The sequence below is a fragment of the Oncorhynchus kisutch genome, linkage group LG18 (genome assembly GCF_002021735.2).
Source record: "Oncorhynchus kisutch isolate 150728-3 linkage group LG18, Okis_V2, whole genome shotgun sequence".
NCBI classification, from domain to species: Eukaryota; Metazoa; Chordata; class Actinopteri; order Salmoniformes; family Salmonidae; genus Oncorhynchus; species Oncorhynchus kisutch.
This window is the reverse complement of record NC_034191.2, coordinates 46,990,995-47,008,803: the sequence shown is the minus strand read 5'-3', so window position 1 is coordinate 47,008,803 and position 17,809 is coordinate 46,990,995. Positions and strand designations below refer to the sequence as shown.

Genomic DNA, 17,809 nt, shown 5'->3' with positions numbered 1-17,809 from the left:
CAGGTGGTTCCTGCCTTCATCTCATTGTCATTCATCCATCCATGCCTTCTTTTGGCAGCAAAACTACCAACCCAAAATAGTATTGTATAGAACTTTTTTTTTTAAACGAGCATCTAATCAGTCATTCATCAGTTTGTCTTTTCTAGGCGATGAATTTAAATTGTCTGTTTCTCAGACAATTGTCAAATTTTTGCTCAGTTGTTGTTTGACTTACACTGCACTCCAGTGGTTAGTATGTTCAGGTATGATAAAGACAGTACAGTATGAAGACAGGCTAAAACTACTTCTCCAATAGAAATCCCAGATCACACTTGTAGGCGATGTCGGCTAGCTAAGCTCATGCATAGAAACACGTCATAAGGTCTAATGGTCATCTCGCGCCATGCACATGTGCAGGCTTTCAAATCATAGACACGTTTGATATAAAAGCTCATGAAAATGTTAGTTTGTCACTTTCACAAGGTTGTAGTAATAACATGTTCAACGATTTAATACATTGACTGGAATCTAGGTTGTGCCTTTAGACTGAGAAAATGTAATAAAAGGATGAATTTTTCACTTTTCCCACTGTCTTCTCAAACCCCGGCCTGGTCTGTTTAGCAAGCGTTTACGTAAGTCCTGCGATGTTGCAACTCTGTGTTTAGAGAAACCGATGATACCTCATGACTATCGTTCATCAAAAAAGTACACTCAAAGAAAACATTGTTGGCATTTATTTAATAAACATTTGCCAAATGGGGGAAAAAAACTTGTGAACTTGGGTTACATCTCTTTTTTTTTATTTTTACATATGATTTTACAATGGCAATTGGCAGAGGGCTTGTGTAATTTAAAGTGAACACAGCCTTCCATCAAGTCATTCAGTAGCTATCAGTTTTACTGCATTCACCCAAGTGCTACCAGTCTTTCTGGAACCAATGATCTCTTCACTGTTGGGTAGAGCTTGCAAGTTAAGCATTTCACTGTACTTGTGGATGTGACAATAACACTTGAACCTTTCATCAAAAACAAGCCCAGAGAAGCCTTATCAACTGAGACCTCCTGGTTGCAACATATTCTTAACCCCCAAAAACTACATAACTGGTCTTTTTAGAATTGTGCAGATATAGCACTTCATTCATTTCATACCTAAATTGTTCTCGCCTTCTTTAGTCAGTAGTGCAAAAAAATATGAATTAGTCTGCCAGGGAGTAATTAAAGAACGGCTAAAGTACATATTTAAAACGCATACCTAGCCTGGTACACTTGAAAAAGGTGTGTTTAATTTAAAAGACTGAAGTAGAATAGATTACCAAAAAAAATACAAAAAAATGGTACGAGCAGGAAAAGCCCCCTCCTTCTGCAACATACCCCACATTCCAGATAAATTAGGACTACAATGCTTGACACAGATTTTTTTTTAAATGATTACAAATCAGGTGCACATTTCCAGATCCCTCTGGTCAGCCTGAGAGAGTTTGGGGCTCAGTTTCTTTTGAGTCCTCAAGTCTGGGGTGTTTCCATCATCACACCCTGCCCCGTTCACTATGCCACAGCCAATCAGAAGGGGAGGCCTCGCCCTCGAATGGCTGTTGAGTTCACATTTGTGTTGAAGCCAAGGGGCAAAGATGGGGCCCCGGCCTGGGAAGGGGAGCCCCAGGACTGGCCCGGAGGTGGGATGGGCGGGGGAGGTGTGGCATGGTTGTAGAGCTGGATGGTGGTGGGGTTGACCTGCCCTTCCACAAGCAAAGAGTGGCTTTGATTGTACTCAAAACGGTGGTCTTTGTCCCCGCTGAACACCATGCTACTGCCACCTCTACCTGTGCCTGAAGGGTAGGGCTCCTGGAGTGAGGGGGCCAGGGACCCGGCAGCTGAGGACAAGCCGGGGGTTGGATCACTGCTGGTGAACACCTCCCTCAGGGCGTGGGGGGGCAGGCCGCCCCCCAGCATGTGGCCCATGTAGCTGTTGCCAAAACCTGCAGGAGAGAAGGGTGGAGGGGGTGGGCGGCTGTAGTCACCGCCATAGCCCGGTCCTTCTGCGCCAGGGTGTGGTGAGTAAACTTGCTTCGGGAACCTTCCTCCCTCACCTGAGATCAGCATGGGCGGCAGGTGGCCAGTCTTGGGCTCCATCTTCTGCCGGTAGTCCAGGTCCTCGCAGCAGGGAGGGGGCTCTGGAGGTTCAGGAGGTCTCTGGTCAGGGGGTAGGATGGGTCTGGAGGAAACTCCACTCCCCTCAGACACTAAGGGGGAAACGCACAAGACATGATGTTAATTCAATGCAAAGGGATCGTTCTAGTTGGAGTTCTATCCAACATTAAATTAATTGTGTACAGAAATTAGAGCCAGATAAGCCTACTGGATGGTCACAACTAGCAAAATGTCTATATATGAGTGTAGTTACCTGGTGAGACAGGGATGGGCTCTGGGGGCTGCTTGGGCTCAGAGGGTGGCGGAGGCCGTCCTGCTAGTGGGTTTCTGCCGACTGCCTCGTCCCTGGCCTCTTGCCTCTGTTGGGCCTGGAGGAGCTGGGCCAGCAGCATGGTGACCGCCGTCTGGGTGGCTGACGATGCTTCACCTTCAGGCTTCCCCTGCGAAACCGACGAGGGAGGTGGTGATGGGAGCTTGGGCATGGGGGGCGCTCCACCCAGCAGAGGGGGCTTGGGCGGAGGGGGTGGCTCTGGGGGCTGGTTGGAATCAGAGGGCGCTGGTGGCAGGACCTTGGAGAGCTGCTGCAGTGTTTCAGAATTGACCTTAGCGATCTGGGCTGCATTGACAGTGCTCTTAGACTGGCCAAGCAGCTTGAGGAGGACCGTCAGCTGTTCCTGGGTCAGCTGGCAGTTGGGACCTTTTGGGTCTACGGGAGACAAAGGAAAACATGATTTACTAAAAAGTAACTATTAATTCACTCCAAGTTGTTGTTAGTGTGTAACTGACAAGGCATGAGGCAAGTATGGTGGGTTGACTTTGCAGTACTAGACTAGAGACAGTCACTCACCCAGTAGGGCCGAGGCAGCCACAGTCTGGGCTTTGAGCCCCCCGGGTGGAGGGAAGCCCTGGGGGGTGTTGCTACGACTGTCGTCTCCCAGCCCCAGCTCCTTACGGGGGGCCTTGGGAGCTGACAGCTCCTCTGGCATTTGCTTCTGTTTCCGCCGCTTCTTACTCCACAACTCATGGCAGTCCTGCCACAGGGGGAGACTGGAAAGGAGCAATGGGGACAAGATCTTCAGTTTCTTTGCAATTTCTCGCATGGAATAGCCTTCATTTCTCAGAACGACAATGTTTCAGAAGAAAGTGCTTTGTTTCTGGCTATTTTGAGCCTGTAATTGAACACACAAATGCTGATGCTCCAGATACTCAACTAGTCTAAAGGCCAATTTTATTGCTTCTTTAAATCAGGACAACAGTTTTCAGCTGTGCTAACAATTACAAAAGGGTTTTCTAATGATCAATTAGCTTTTTAAAATGATAAACATGGATTAGCTAACACAATGTGCCATAGGAAGACAGGGGTGATAGTTGCTGTAAATGGGCCTCTGTACGCCTATATAGATATTCCATTTAAAAAGAATCTGCCGTTTCCAGCTACAATATTCATTTACAACATTAACAATGTCTACACTGGATTTCTGATCAATCTGATGTTATTTTAATGGATTTTTTTGTGCTTTTCTTTAAAAAACAAGAACATTTCTAAATGACCCAAAACTTTTGAACGGTAGTGTACAATTCTACAGTGATGGATCACAGACACTGAGGTGTAACGGCTTTTCCCAAACATACTCTGGTGGGGGCATCTTGGTTGGGTCCACGTCTTTGAGGAATTCACTGCTTAGCGCCACCTCGGCTGCACAGCGCTTGCTGGGGTCCAGCGACATCATGTGGTCAAACAGGTCCAGGGCTGAGGGTGGAATACTGACCAGAGAGAAAGACCAAGTGATTAGTCAAACACTGCCAAAGACTAATGCTATGTATTATTTTCATACGTCAATGACGAACCCATTTACTGAATTCAAACAAGATGATTGACTCACAAAGCATACTCCTCTCTGAGCCGCCGCCGGTACTGTTTCTTTGGTTTCATGGTGTTGAAGTAGGGCAGCTTGATGACGTCTGGCCACACGGCGGGGCAGGGGCTGCCACAGATACGACTGGAAGGGAGAGAAGCCATCAGTTTGGGCTAGAGTTCAGTAATGTGCCCCATTTGGGAACACTGTCAAACGAGATAGCTGAAGGCCTTTCAGACAGTTAAAGCCGCAATATGTACATTTTTGGGCGACCTAACAAAATTCACATAGAAATGTGAGTTATAGATCTGTCAATCATCGAAAGCAAATCTAAGAAGTGGTAGATCTGTTCTGTGTGTGCCATTTCTATGCTTCTTGTTTTTAAGTTTTGTTTTTGCGTCTTTTACTTTCAGATTTGTACACCAGCTTCAAACAGCTGAAAATACTATATTTTTGGTTATGGAACATATATTTCACAGCAGTTTAGATGGTAGAATGATTCTCTACACCAGGGCTCTCCAACCCTGTTCCTGTAGGTTTTCGCTCCAACCCCAGTTGTAACTAACCTGAGTCAGCTTATCAATCAGCTAGTTATTAGAGTCAGGTGTGCTAGATTAGGGTTGGCGTAAAAACCTACTGGACTGTTGCTCTCCAGGAACACGATTGGATGGAGAGCCCTGCTCTACTCTTTATTTTCTTGTTTTGTCACATACTGAAATTCGGCGAACTATTAGAATTTTAGCAACCAGGAAATGACGACAGAGCAATTTCTTAATAGTGAATCTTTAAACAAATACTGAGAATAAGACAATGACAGATTTATAGTACCCGTTTCCTCTGACCACAATGTACCTGATCAGCTCTAACTGGGCAAGCTCCTGGTTGGCTTGGAAAATGGGCTTCTTTGTGAACAGCTCCCCCAGAATGCACCTGGATTTCAGACAAAAACAGAATGAATACATTATCATCTTTATAGAACCATGACCCATCATCTGTCCTTGGTTCAAGAATCATGAATCTCATAAGCCAGTGAAACACCACACCGAATGTCAACGCAATGTACGTCTCTTACCCGCAGCTCCACACGTCAATGGCAGGTGTGTACCTCTCCTCCCCCAGCAAAAGCTCAGGGGGTCTGTACCACAGGGTGATCACCTTGTTGGTGTACGGGCGGCTATTACAAATGCATCAGTGTCAATAATATCATCCACAACAAAACACAGTTGAGACCTATATGTTTGATGAAACATATATACAGTAATACATCTGAAAATCCCATAACTATGGGCAGTACTGTAAGCCATATCGGGACACTTACCTCTCATCAGAGTTATAAAGTCGAGCCAGTCCAAAATCTGCCAGCTTTATTTGACCCCTGGCGGAGAGAACAGAACACGGCTTTAACTTGACCTCCAAACCCTTTCTGTCAGACACTGTCTATCCACCGCAGTGGATAGAAACAGGTTCTTTGACGTTGGCTACCCTTTAGCATGGTCCCAGATCTGCTTGTGCTTTGGCGTGACAATGACCATAGGAGTTGACAAGACAGCACCGACAGATATGGGACCAGCAGGCTAGCTATCCTGAGGAGCACTCACTTGTTATTAAGCAGGATGTTGGAGCACTTGATGTCCCTGTGCAGAAAGTTCTTTTTGTGGCAGTAGTCAAGGCCCTCCAGCAGCTGCCTCATGAAGGACTTGATGTGGTTCTCGTTGAAGTGGACCAGGCCTGACTCCAAGAGGCCCATCAGGTCATGGTCCATATACTCAAACACCAGGTAGAATGCACCTGTAGGAGGAGGATGGATCATATAGAAGGGAAACAGATGCATAGATAAACACAATGCAGACACATGGGGCTGCGTCCCAAACGCTTTTCCCTATAGTGCACTACATTTGACCAGGTCCTATAGGGCTCTGGTCAAAAGTGGTGCACTATTTAGGGAACAGAGTGCGGACATGCTAATACAGAGGGTTTGTCATATGGACCTTTGTCGTTCTTGAAGTCCAGGGCATCCTCCTTGTCGGTGACTATCTCCTTCATGTTGATGATGCTCTTGTGGTTGAGCTGCCGGAGGATCTTGATCTCCCTGATGGCGGTGATAGGGAAGCCCTCCTTCTCGTTGTCCAGACGCACCTTCTTCAAGGCCACCATCTCAGCTACACCATGGGGATAGAGATAAAGGGCAGAGTATATTATAAAATACATTGTGGCAGACGGCAGGGAGAGGTGAGGGGGGTGGTAATTGAGGAACGATAGCTTGCAGGCTCTACCCACAAGCCTTAATATGGACTTCCTGCCCCAACGAGGCAAGACTGAATTGTTAAGCCAGGGAGTGCTTGCGGATTAAGAAGGGAGTAGCCTACACAAAGGGGCAGAGGAGCTGAGACAAGAGAGGTATGAAGAGTGAGAGAAACAAGAGCAAAATCTGTGTGAATGCCCATTGTGACCTGGGCTGTCGGACTACCCCCCCCATGTACCAGACCAGATTGGATGAGAACCCGAGTGTGAGGATTACCCCTGGAAAACGGAACGGCTTGTGGACTGTGAGGTGATGGGTGAATTCCCCCTTCTTTCCCTGTGTACCAAAATCCCTAATAAACTTCCCCTTTGCATTACATTTGGGCTAGTGGTGGTGCCTGTTTTGTTATTGAACTTGGTGAGTTGTGGAAACCCCACACCCTTGATCCTGCTACAACATGTTTACACATAATAGATACATAGGGCATAGAAAGACTTCAATTTTGAGTAGAGCGAGTTTTTGCTTTAAAATGTTGATAGTGAAATAATTATTATAATATGAGCTACCAGGAAGATAGGGCGTAGCCTATGATCTACATGAAATGTTGAAGAAAGAAAGCATTAAGTAGTCCTCACCTGTGTCTTTGTCTTTTGCCTTGTACACCTGGCCGTAGGTGCCCTCTCCCGTGATGCCGATAATCTCAAACTTGTCCACGCACCGTTTCCCCCAGTCTATCTCAGTCTCCTTGATCTCCCCAAAACGTGGGCCGCAGATCCTGGGAGACAAACAAACCAACTAGAGATTAGGTCAAGCAGTGGTGGTCAACACCAGGCAGTAGAAACTCAAGGAGCATTAAGAAGCATAGGCCATGGAAGAGGTAGGGTGAGTATAATGGTTACACAGAGCAGACACGGAAGGCCAAGGGGCCCAGACATACTTGGGCCGGCGGTGAAGCGTGGTGGTCTTCTTCTCGTTTAATGGGCTGTGGGGGGAGGAGGCGCCGCATCCGGGGAGCTCAGGAGGAAGTGGCAGGTCGGCAAGGAGGTGGCGGGCCTTCTGATGCTCTGCTGGCTTCTTCCCTGAGAGCGAAGGTAAGACCTCCTTCAAGCTGCACAGGGGAAGAAGAGAATGAGAAGTTAGGCTATGGAACAGCACAGAGAGGTGGAGTGATGAAAACAATAATAAAAGGTATTTTCTATTACGTTCCATTTACCTGTCTGCTCCATCTAAGTGCTCGAGGACGTGCAGGGGCAGGAGTAGAGATGTCAGTGTAGAGGCAGTCAGGGCAGCTACTCGCCCCTTCTCTTTGCCCTGTCCAGATGCTGGTGCTTTCCTCTTGTCCCGTTGCTCCGAGGGGTGCCGCTCTCTGTCCCTGCTGGGCTGATGGGGCTCTGTGCTCCTCTTGGAGGTTCTGTCTGCAGGGGACTGGGGCTGGCTCAACACAGGGGTCCTGGGACCCTTCTCGGGAGGTGGCGGGGAAGGGGGCCGGCCCATCTTGATGGTGGGGTTGGCCTTGGGGCTGGGCTGGTGAGAGCCTGTAGAGGGTCCCTTGGTGGAATTGGAGGCGTTGCTGGAGCTTTTGGCCCGGGCAGCTGCCTCGGCAGCTTTTGCCTTCTTTTGCTTGCTGAGCTCGGCCGCTAGGCTGCTCTTGAAGGTCAGAGTGCTGGGGGAGAGGCTGGAAGGTCGACTGTGGGAGCAAGAGTGGCGGTGGCGGCTGCGTGAGCGGGAGTGCCTCAAGGAGGAATACGGGCTCCTGCTTCGAGACTTGCCAGATCGCCTGGAGAAAGGAGACACACAGGTTGTATGATGAACCTTTATCACAGGAGAAAAGTTCTCATTAAAAAGGTGCATAATGTCTACCTAGTGCAAATCTAGCAGACTACTGAAATTGACATTTATATTCAGAGCCATTAAAAGCATCATTACAACCTTAACCCCATCTAGTAAAACAGTTCTAATATGTTTCACAAAGCAGAGCTCTCTCAGGCAATCCAGATTCCACCCTGACCTCATATTTACAACAATGTCTCTGAGTAGCTAGGTTTCCATCCAATTGGCCACAGATTTATGCAAATATATATATATTTTTTTTATCAGCATGAAAACAATATGCACTTTTTCCCCACAAGAGATGCGTTGCCATCAAATTAACTTGTTGTGGATAAAATGCTGGGCGTGGTGACGTAGATTCTAAGCTAACATATAGAATTGTTTAATGACGGTCATACCAAGGAGAATTTATCCATTTGATTTTGAATTTTAAGACCCCTTTTATTTTATTTCACCTTTATTTAACTAGTTATTTAGGCCAGTTGAGAAGTTCTCATTTACAACTGTGACCTGGCCAAGATAAAGCAAAGCAGTGCAACAAAAACAACACAGTTACACATGAGATAAGCAAACGTACAGTCAATAACACAATAGAGAAGTCTATGTACAGTGTGTGCAAATGTAGTAAGATTAGGGAGGTAAGGCAATAAATAGCCAATAGTGGCGAAATAATTACAATTTTGCATTAACACTAGTGTGACAGATGTGCAGATGATGATGTGCAAGTAGAGATACTGGGGTGCAAAATAGCAAAAAATAAATAACAATATGGAGATGAGGTAGATGGGTGTGTTATTTACAGATGGGCTGTGTACAGGTACAGTGATCGGTAAGCTGCTCTGACAGCTGATGCTTAACGTTAGTGAGGGAGATATAGGTCTCCAGCTTCAGTGGTTTTTGCAGTTCGTTCCAGTCATTGGCAGCAGAGAACTGGAAGGAAAGGTGGCCAAAGGAGGCGTTGGCTTTGGGCTTGACCAGTGAAATATACCTGCTGGAGAGCGTGCTACGGGTGGGTGCTGCTATGGTGACCAGTGAGTTGAGATAAGGCGGGGCTTAACCTAGCAAAGACTTATAGATGACCTGGAGCCAGTGGGTTTGGCGACTAATATGTAGCGAGGGCCAGCCAACAAGAGCATACAGGTCGCAGTGGTGGGTAGTATATGGGGCTTTGGTGACAAAACGGATGGCACTGTGATAGACTACATTCAATTTTCTGAGTAGAGTGTTGGAAGCTATTTTGTAAATGACATCGCCGAAGTCAAGGATCAGTAGGATAGTCAGTTTTACGAAGGTATGTTTGGCAGCATGAGTGAAGGAGGCTTTGTTGCAAAATAGGAAGCCAATTCTAGATTAAATTTTGTATTGGAGATGCTTAATGTGAGTCTGGAAGGGGAGTTTACAGTCGAACCAGACACCTAGGTATTTGTAGTTGTCCACATAAGTCAGAACCGTCCAGAGTAGTGATGCTAGACGGGCGGGCGCAGCAATCGGTTGAAGAGCATGCATTTAGTTTTACAAGCTTTTAAGAGTAGTTGGAGGCCACGGACGGAGTGTTGTATACCATTGATGCTCGTTTGGAGGTTTAACACCGTGTCCAAGGAAAGGCCAGATGTATACAGAATGGTGTCGTCTGCGTAGAGGTGGATCAGAGAATCACCAGCAGCAAGAGAGACATCATTGACATATACAGAGAGAGTCGGCCTGAGAATTGAACCCTGTGGTACCCCCATAGAGACTGCTAGAGGTCTGGACAACAGGCCCTCTGATTTGACACACTGAACTCTGAGAAGTAGTTGGTGAACCTGGCAAAGCAGTCATTTGAGAAACCAAGGCTATTGACTCTGCACCCCTTGATGAAATACTGAATTTGGCATTACTGCTATTATCCAATTGAAACGCATTGAACAGACTCACTATTTAAACTATATTTCCATTAATTTGTTGGATGTTGTTGTTGCTGGTACTGGGGACCTTCAGACAATGGATTGAGAGGTGGCCCATGCAAAAAACATCTCCCAATCTTAAAAACAGACGGATTTTGATGGGGATGTTATTCAATTGATTTCCACAGGACTGCGGAAATTGTAGGCTAAGGGTTAATAAAGTGTTTGTAATTCAACAAGAAGCACTTAAAAAACAAACATCAAATTTAATGCCAGATTTCTAGAATTTTCAGACTATTGGAGCCAGTGTATACTGGCTCCTGAGTCTCAAGATGGTCAAACAGTACTATTGCGGTTTAATTGTAAAAAAATAATAATAATAAATATATATATATATATATATATATACACACACACACACAGGGGGTGCCGGTACAGAGTCAATGTGCAGGGGGCACCGGTTAGTTGAGGTAGTTTGTACATGTAGGTAGAGTTGATTAAAGTGACTATGCATAGATGACAACAGAGAGTAGCAGTGGTGTGGAGAGGGGGGAGAAGGGCAATGCAAATAGCCCGGGTGGTCATTTGACTAGATGTTCAGGAGTCTTATGGTTTCGGGGTAGAAGCTGTTTAGAAGCCTCTTGGACCTAGACTTGGCACTCCAGTACCACTTGCCATGCGGTAGCAGAGAGAAGTCTATGACTAGGGTGGCTGGAGTCTGACAATTTTTAGGGCCTTCCTCTGACACCGCCTGGTATAGAGGTCCTGGATGGCAGGAAGCTTGGCCCCAGTGATGTACCACTGTTGCGTCATCGGCAAACTTAATGATGGTGTTGGAGTCGTGCCTGCCCGTGCAATCGGGGCGGCAGCGTAGCCTAGTGGTTAGAGCGTTGGACTAGTAAACGAAAGGCTGCAAGATCGAATCCCTGAAAAATGAAAGAGAAATGCAAACGACAGCAGCAGAGTCCTGTATGGCAATATATTCAGAAGTTAAATGGGAAGGAAATGCAAACTTTAAAATTGTCACACCTCTAGTATATATATGCCTTAAAACATTTTTTAAATAGACTCAGCTTTCATTTGACACCCAATTTGACATTCTTCTATTTACTTCACGTTGGTGCTTATGGGTCCTTTAATATGGAAACATGAACATGAAATTTTGCAGTTGTAAATAACTGCTACTGAACTAAAAATTAAGAGCTGAGAAATAAAAAGAATACCTACAGAAAGCTGTCAACAGGAAAGCATTGCTTTGCCAGCAATTGGATTTTAAAATATTATACAATCAGAGCATTTTCCCCCACGGGAAAGGAGCGAGAGGGTCGCTCGACACAGCAGCAGACTAGTGAAACAGGTACCGTGACAGGCAGACACTTTCATTACTGGAATCATGAGGATTTTAGCCTCCTAAAAAATGGGAAGTTTTGGGTGAGGTGACCATGTAGAATGTGCAGCTTTCACTGATGCAACCAATTACATTTTTTACTCGCACAGCCAAGTCAAAGGGTGCGACTAAAATGTTTGCAGTCTGGAGCCTTGAGGTGGCATGTGTAGTCCACTGTGTAGCCTTACTTCAAACATTGAAACTTTAGTAAATAAAAACAAAGAAAATGGATGATTCAAAATATTAACTTTGTAACCATTCCCATTTAATCCCCTCAAGCCAGTGTTGCATAACTTTAGTCAACCAAAGCAAAAGATTTTGAAACTCTGGTGTCTCCCAGTGGCTCCTGTGGATGAAGTCAGCACACAACGTGACAAGCAGCAGAAATAATGTATCCGTCAGAATGTATGGAATACATCAAAGTGACTAGCTAGCTAACATTTTTTATCATGTTACAATGCGTATCTAGATACATTGCACTTGTACATTTGGGTACTGATACAATGGCAGGCAGCATTTAAAGCACCTAGCGGCCCCATGACTGAGAGTACCAGTCAAGCGCTTACTTACTATTGATAAGCCAAATGTGCATGCTGTTACTGTCAGTTTCCATGTGCCAAGTTAATTCAACACTTCGTAGGCCAAAGCGTTCTGTTGTCTTAAGCCATCTTGCATTTTGAAAAGGAGATGGCCTCTCTTCCAAACTAAGGCCTTCTGTGTAATCATATTTACATAATGAGGAAGTATGTGTAAAGGGGGTCAGTGTGCTGCTCACAGCTTAGCTTCCTCCACTGTACATACTAGACTCGAACCAGTGATGCTCTGCTTCACAACACATGTAACCGGCCTCCTTGACAACATTCCAATGGTTGAGCCACCCAAAGGGTACTGATTGGATGGCTCCATTTGCAACATTGCAAGCTAGCTGTGCAGTGAGCTTACAGCACGTTTTTAACTCAGCAATCCAAGGGCATAAAACACGATATTGAACATGATCACACAAGAGAAGCTAAAACACGGGTCCAAATCAGTCAGGTAGGTAGTTAGACGATTGACACGTGAAATTATACCAGGCGTGTTATCTTTGACTTTAATACAGGTACAGTACCATCTGATTGACTGCTTACCTTATGACTGGACTTGGGCTGAGTGACTTTCGGTATGGACTTCGTGATCGCCGACGGGTACCGTAGGGACTTGAGACAAGTTCTCCCTGTTCAAATGGACTATGTCGGCCATAGCTTGGAGAACTGCGCCTGTTGAATGGGCTCATTGGAGACCGCTTTCTTTTGTTGCTTGAGTATGAACTGGGCGACTTTGAAATGTTGTAGGCGCCATAGACCTCAGCATCTCGGCTGTAGTATGTCAAACTAGGGGACAGCCTTTTGTTCCCATAACTGGGACTTCTTCTACATATAAACTGTTTATTATAACTACCACTGGGAGACTGGTATCCATAGGAATAAGATGTCCCATGTGGACTTTCTGCCTTGAAACCAGGACTTCTTCTGGAGGCTCCGAGTTCTTCACAGTCATCTCGGTATGATTGTGGTGCATCCCTGTATGCAGTCAGGGCCTCTTTTTCAGACCGTGACTTACTTTTGTGCCGTTTAGACTCCCTTTTATCCAAAGACATGGGCGGCAATGTTGTAGACGTCTTCTTGCCGTTGCTGTCACTGTTTCTCGCACTATCTCGGTTGTTTTTGGTGGCACTAAGGCTACTTCCGCCACGAGATTTCGAAGAGTCCCTCTCACCGCTCTGGCGTTCCTTTCTTTTCGGTTCCTTCTCTTGTCTATTCCTCTCGGATGAACCACTGGTTTGTTCATCCTTCCTGAGATGCACTATATCCCGATCTCTTCGAGCCCATCTCTCTCGGGATGTCGGTCCGTTGATGTCTGTAAACTCAATTTTGCTAAATCGATCGGCCGAAATCCGAGCATACGGTTCTGGTTTAGGTGAAGGGCTCCCAGAAAAGCGTTCCGATTGGGAACTCACGTCGTCATATTCCACTAAAGTCCGAGGTTCACCTTCTCTTACGAGAGTGCTTCTCCGTTCACTGTCTGGTTCATCTGGCGTATGCCATGATTCCTTTTCCCTAGCGTGACTGTGTTTCTTTCTACTAGACGACAGCCTCTTCTCCCGGTGTTTCTCTCGCTGCTGAGTAGCACCGCTTATAGTTCTAAGGCTACTGCGCCGCTCCGGTCTGTCACTTCTCTGTGCCGATGGGCTTCTTCCCCGACCCTCGCGAATTACCACCGAGTTAGGCATTTATCAAAAATATGTGATATACTTTTGGTAACATTGGTTGTCTTCAGTGTTATGTTCCTTGGTACACAAAACATTTGCAACAAATTGGCTAGCTAGCAAACTAGCAAGTTAATATAACTAGCTAGTCAGACGGTAACCAGCAGTGAGCTTTTACAAACGACAATCCATCGCATTCATCATCTCCCAAAAAATCCATAATCTTTTCCCTCGATTAAATTAATTTCATATGACAAATAAATCAATGATTATAATCCGGGACTGTAAGATTCCAAAGATGTGCCATCTAACTAGCCAGAGCTAGCTAGCAACTGTAGCTAGCTAGGCAGTGTCTCGTAACTGCATTCCATGTTGAGTATAGCAGGCCCGATATCTCCTGCTCGAAAGGAAATGTTTCTTGGTAGAAAATCGCAGCTCACGTCGGCTTTAAAAATATATTCCCAAAGTGCTGAAAATAAGAAATAAAAACATTTCACTTTTTAGTAATGACATTTCTTTACGCTTGCCATAACAATCCAGTTTGGACGAACAAGGAAGTGGCTAGCACGCATCAAACTATGCTAGCTTTCTTTCTCCTTGGAGTTCAAATCAACTCCGGCAGATTCAATAAAACAAAACTATTTTAAAAATCCACGGACAGTTTACTTATTTTAGTGGATAGCCGTATTATCACATATTTATATAAATTCAAATATTATATTTAGAGTTTTATTGGTTATATAATTACATTTTATAAACGATATGCACCGAACATAATTCGTCAACAAGGTAACGTTAGATTGCCGGGCCCTCCAGTTTTCAAATTGAAGGGCTGCTGCTACTAGTACGACTACTACTTCTTCTTCGATGAGATTTAAGGGTGGTTGGCATTCAATAAAATGTTGCATTACCCCCACCTACTAGACTGGAGTACAACTCCCTATACTTTGCTTGAAAAAATGAATAAACGAATACCCTACCATCGAACACTACACACACACATATTTTTATAATAATAACAAAACACCCACCCTTCTCTATTATTTAAATCTATTTAGTCCTACATCAGGCCAACAGACTGAAAGGAGAGGACAGCACCACTTAATACACCCTGTAACTATTCTGACGTAAAGTCTTGCACACCCAAAATACTTCTCTGCAGCTGCCACCACAACCTCAATTGTCTGCGACTTTACATTCCATCCCTTAAGTACAGTTGATAACCATTGCTATAAATGCAAAAAAAATCAAATCAATCTTAATGAAACATATCACTTGCTGGTTTAACCCTCTGTACTTGTACAGATCTAATACTCACACCACTCCTCTTAAGATCCATCCCCCTTGACCCATCTTCCTCTACTTTCTTAACTGCCTCAGCATATGACAACTTCCGCACTACTCTAACCCTGGAAATCTCAACCTGCCTCTCTCGCACAGGAAATGTCTGATCCCAACCCTATGGGCACATGCCACTACCTTCCCCAATGCTACACATTCCTTTGTCTCATGTCCTTCTACATACGTCTCACACCTAGGAACCTCCCTCCTACACACTGCTGCCACATGCTTGACACCTGTAACAACGGGATACACCCCTTGGGATGTAGCGTTTAACAGTGCATCCCACCTGCAAAATCAGCAGTGTATCAAATACTTGTTCTCCCCACTGTGTGTGTGTGTCTGTATATATATACACACACACACACACACACACACACACACACACACACACACACACACACACAGTGGGGAGAACAAGTATTTGATACACTGCCGATTTTGCAGGTTTTCCTACTTACAAAGCATGTAGAGGTCTGTAATTTTTTATCATAGGTACACTTCAACTGTGAGAGACGGAATCTAAAACAAAAATCCAGAAAATCACATTGTATGATTTTTAAGTAATTAATTTGCATTTTATTGCATGACATATAAGCATTTGAAACGTCTGAAAAGCAGAACTAATCAAATGGCTACCCAGACTATTTGCATTGCCCCCCACCTCCCCACGCTGCTGCTACTCTCTGTTATTATCTATGAATAGCCACTTTAATAACTCTACCTACATGTACATAATTACCTCAATTACCTCGGCACCGGTGCCCCCTGCACATTGATTCTGTACCGGTACCCCCTGTAAATAGCCCCGCTATTGTTATTTTACTGCTGCTCTTTAATGATTTGTTTTTCTTATCTATTACTTTTTCTTAAAACTGCATTGGTGGGCTAGTAAGTAAGCATTTTACTGTAAGGTATTCTGCGCATGTGACAAATACAATTTGATTTAATTTTATATCCTAACGTCACTTTGTCGGGCAAAGACAACGACCCTTCTGTTTCACCACTCACGCCACCCATTCTGCTTCGCACCAAACGACGAGCGTCACAAACATCGGGAATCTTCCCCTTCATTTGGTCAACTTTTACATTTACCGTTACCCATTTCAACTTCGCTCTTTTCTTGAGAGCAAAACAATTCACATATCTTGCCCCCATTCGTCCCTCTGACCAGCAGAAACACAAACAATTATCACAAGACCACTTCTGGTTACCCTCACCGATTCCACAGCACCCAACTCTGTTTTCACCCACCGTGAAACCACAAATGGATCAGCCAAAAAGCAAGGGTCCACTTTTTCAAAAGACTTCACTCCTACTGTCACAGACTCAAAGCCTCAGGCTACGAGAACTTCACCACACCTATCACCTTGGAAACTCCGCCCTCATTCACTTCCATTTCTCTTTCAGTCTTCAGTTCACTCTGCTTATACCACTTTAACAAACCATCTCCCCCTTTCTGCCATTTTTAACCGACTCAAGCTCACCCCTTCCTCCCTCTCTCTCTTATACCTCCTCTGCCTCTCTTTTCCCTCCATTCCTCCTCCATATTCTAAGTATACGTCTTCTGACATACATCTTGTTCTTGGATGCCATTTAACCGGCTGTCACAATCTCTTTACAATCAGCACGAACCCCTCGGGATTTAGCGTTTAACAGTGCATCCCATTTATGAAGTAAAAAGAAGGCCTACTATTCTGTTGTTACATCCAGTGACGTGCATAATCCAGACCAGTGGTTACGTCACTGCCAAAGGAAATCCCTGGCACACAGATTAACGGACAGCTACAACCGGTTGTGAGTGTAGGAGCAGGTTAGGAGAGCATTTTACCCTAAACCTTTCCTATAACCCTAACCCTAAGCCTCCTAACCTGCTGTGTAAATTCTCCTAACCTGCTATGAAAAAGTATGTTCTGGTTGTAGCTGTACTCCATCTAGTCAGAACGTTTTACAAATTCCTCCACATTGGAAATAAAAATATTATTTTCAATGAATCTAATTTTTTTTACCATTGAAATATATTTTTTATTCCAAATATCTGATTTTGTTACTTTATATCAGCTATAGCCAGGCCATAACAAGTTACAACCCACCCACAATGCACCAAGTGTTAAGGTTTTCTTCCGTCGAAAGAGAGTCAGACCAAAATGCAGCGTGGTTAATAGATACATGTTTAATGACGAGATAAACACAACAATACAAACGGACCGTGAAAACCTATACAGCCTATCTGGTGACAACTAACACAAAGACAGGAACAATCACCCACGAAACACTCAAAGAATATGGCTGCCTAAATATGGTTCCCAATCAGAGACAACGAGAATCACCTGCCTCTGATTGAGAACCGCCTCAGGCAACCATAGACTTTGCTAGAACACCCCACTAAGCCACAATCCCAAAACCTACGAAAAAAACCCATATATAAACACAACACAAAATAAACCCATGTCACACCCTGGCCTGACCAAATAAATATAGAAAACACAAAATACTAAGGCGTGACACCAAGAACTAGATCGCAGGGCAAGGGCCAATAACACTTTGAATGTGTGACGGGGAGAAAACATAGCCTTCATGTCATTGGGGAAATGGAGAATGCCAAGAGTGTGCAAAGCTGTCATCAAGGCAAAGGGTGGCTACTTTGAAGAATCTCAAATATAAAATATATTTTGATTTGATTAACATTTTTTTTGTTTTATTTCATAGTTTTGATGTCTTCACTCTTATTCTACAATGTAGAAAATAATACAAATAAAGAAAAACACCTGAATGAATAGCTGTGTCCAAACTTTTGACTGGTATTGTACATAAACTTTTCTATTTACATTAGCAATGGAATGCGAAGTGGCGAGAGGGTTCGGGGGTTGGTGATGCAACATTCTTGCTCCACGGCTC

The 17,809-nt window shown here is 44.6% G+C and overlaps 1 protein-coding gene across 3 annotated transcripts; it reads right to left on the bottom strand.

The window, feature by feature from the left end:
- Positions 1–762: 762 nt before the first annotated feature.
- LOC109908824 (cyclin-dependent kinase 13-like) lies at positions 763–16,308 on the bottom strand. Of its 3 annotated transcripts, XM_020507541.2 has the most exons (15): positions 14,319–14,385; positions 12,453–14,039; positions 7,439–8,002; positions 7,163–7,333; positions 6,861–7,000; positions 5,972–6,142; positions 5,582–5,771; positions 5,302–5,358; positions 5,056–5,157; positions 4,836–4,913; positions 4,011–4,127; positions 3,760–3,891; positions 2,975–3,174; positions 2,381–2,833; positions 763–2,219 (listed from the first exon to the last, which is right to left on the bottom strand). In XM_020507541.2, exons 2-15 carry the CDS (start codon positions 13,592–13,594, stop codon positions 1,540–1,542), a joined length of 4,197 nt encoding a protein of 1,398 aa, XP_020363130.1. In that variant the 5' UTR covers positions 13,595–14,039; positions 14,319–14,385; the 3' UTR covers positions 763–1,539. The 3 variants fall into 3 exon arrangements, with proteins under 3 accessions (XP_020363130.1, XP_031652033.1, XP_020363129.1); XM_031796173.1 differs by lacking the exons at positions 12,453–14,039; positions 14,319–14,385 and adding an exon at positions 16,166–16,308; XM_020507540.2 differs by lacking the exon at positions 14,319–14,385 and having other exon boundaries at positions 12,453–14,242.
- Between the last annotated feature and the right edge of the window lie 1,501 nt (positions 16,309–17,809).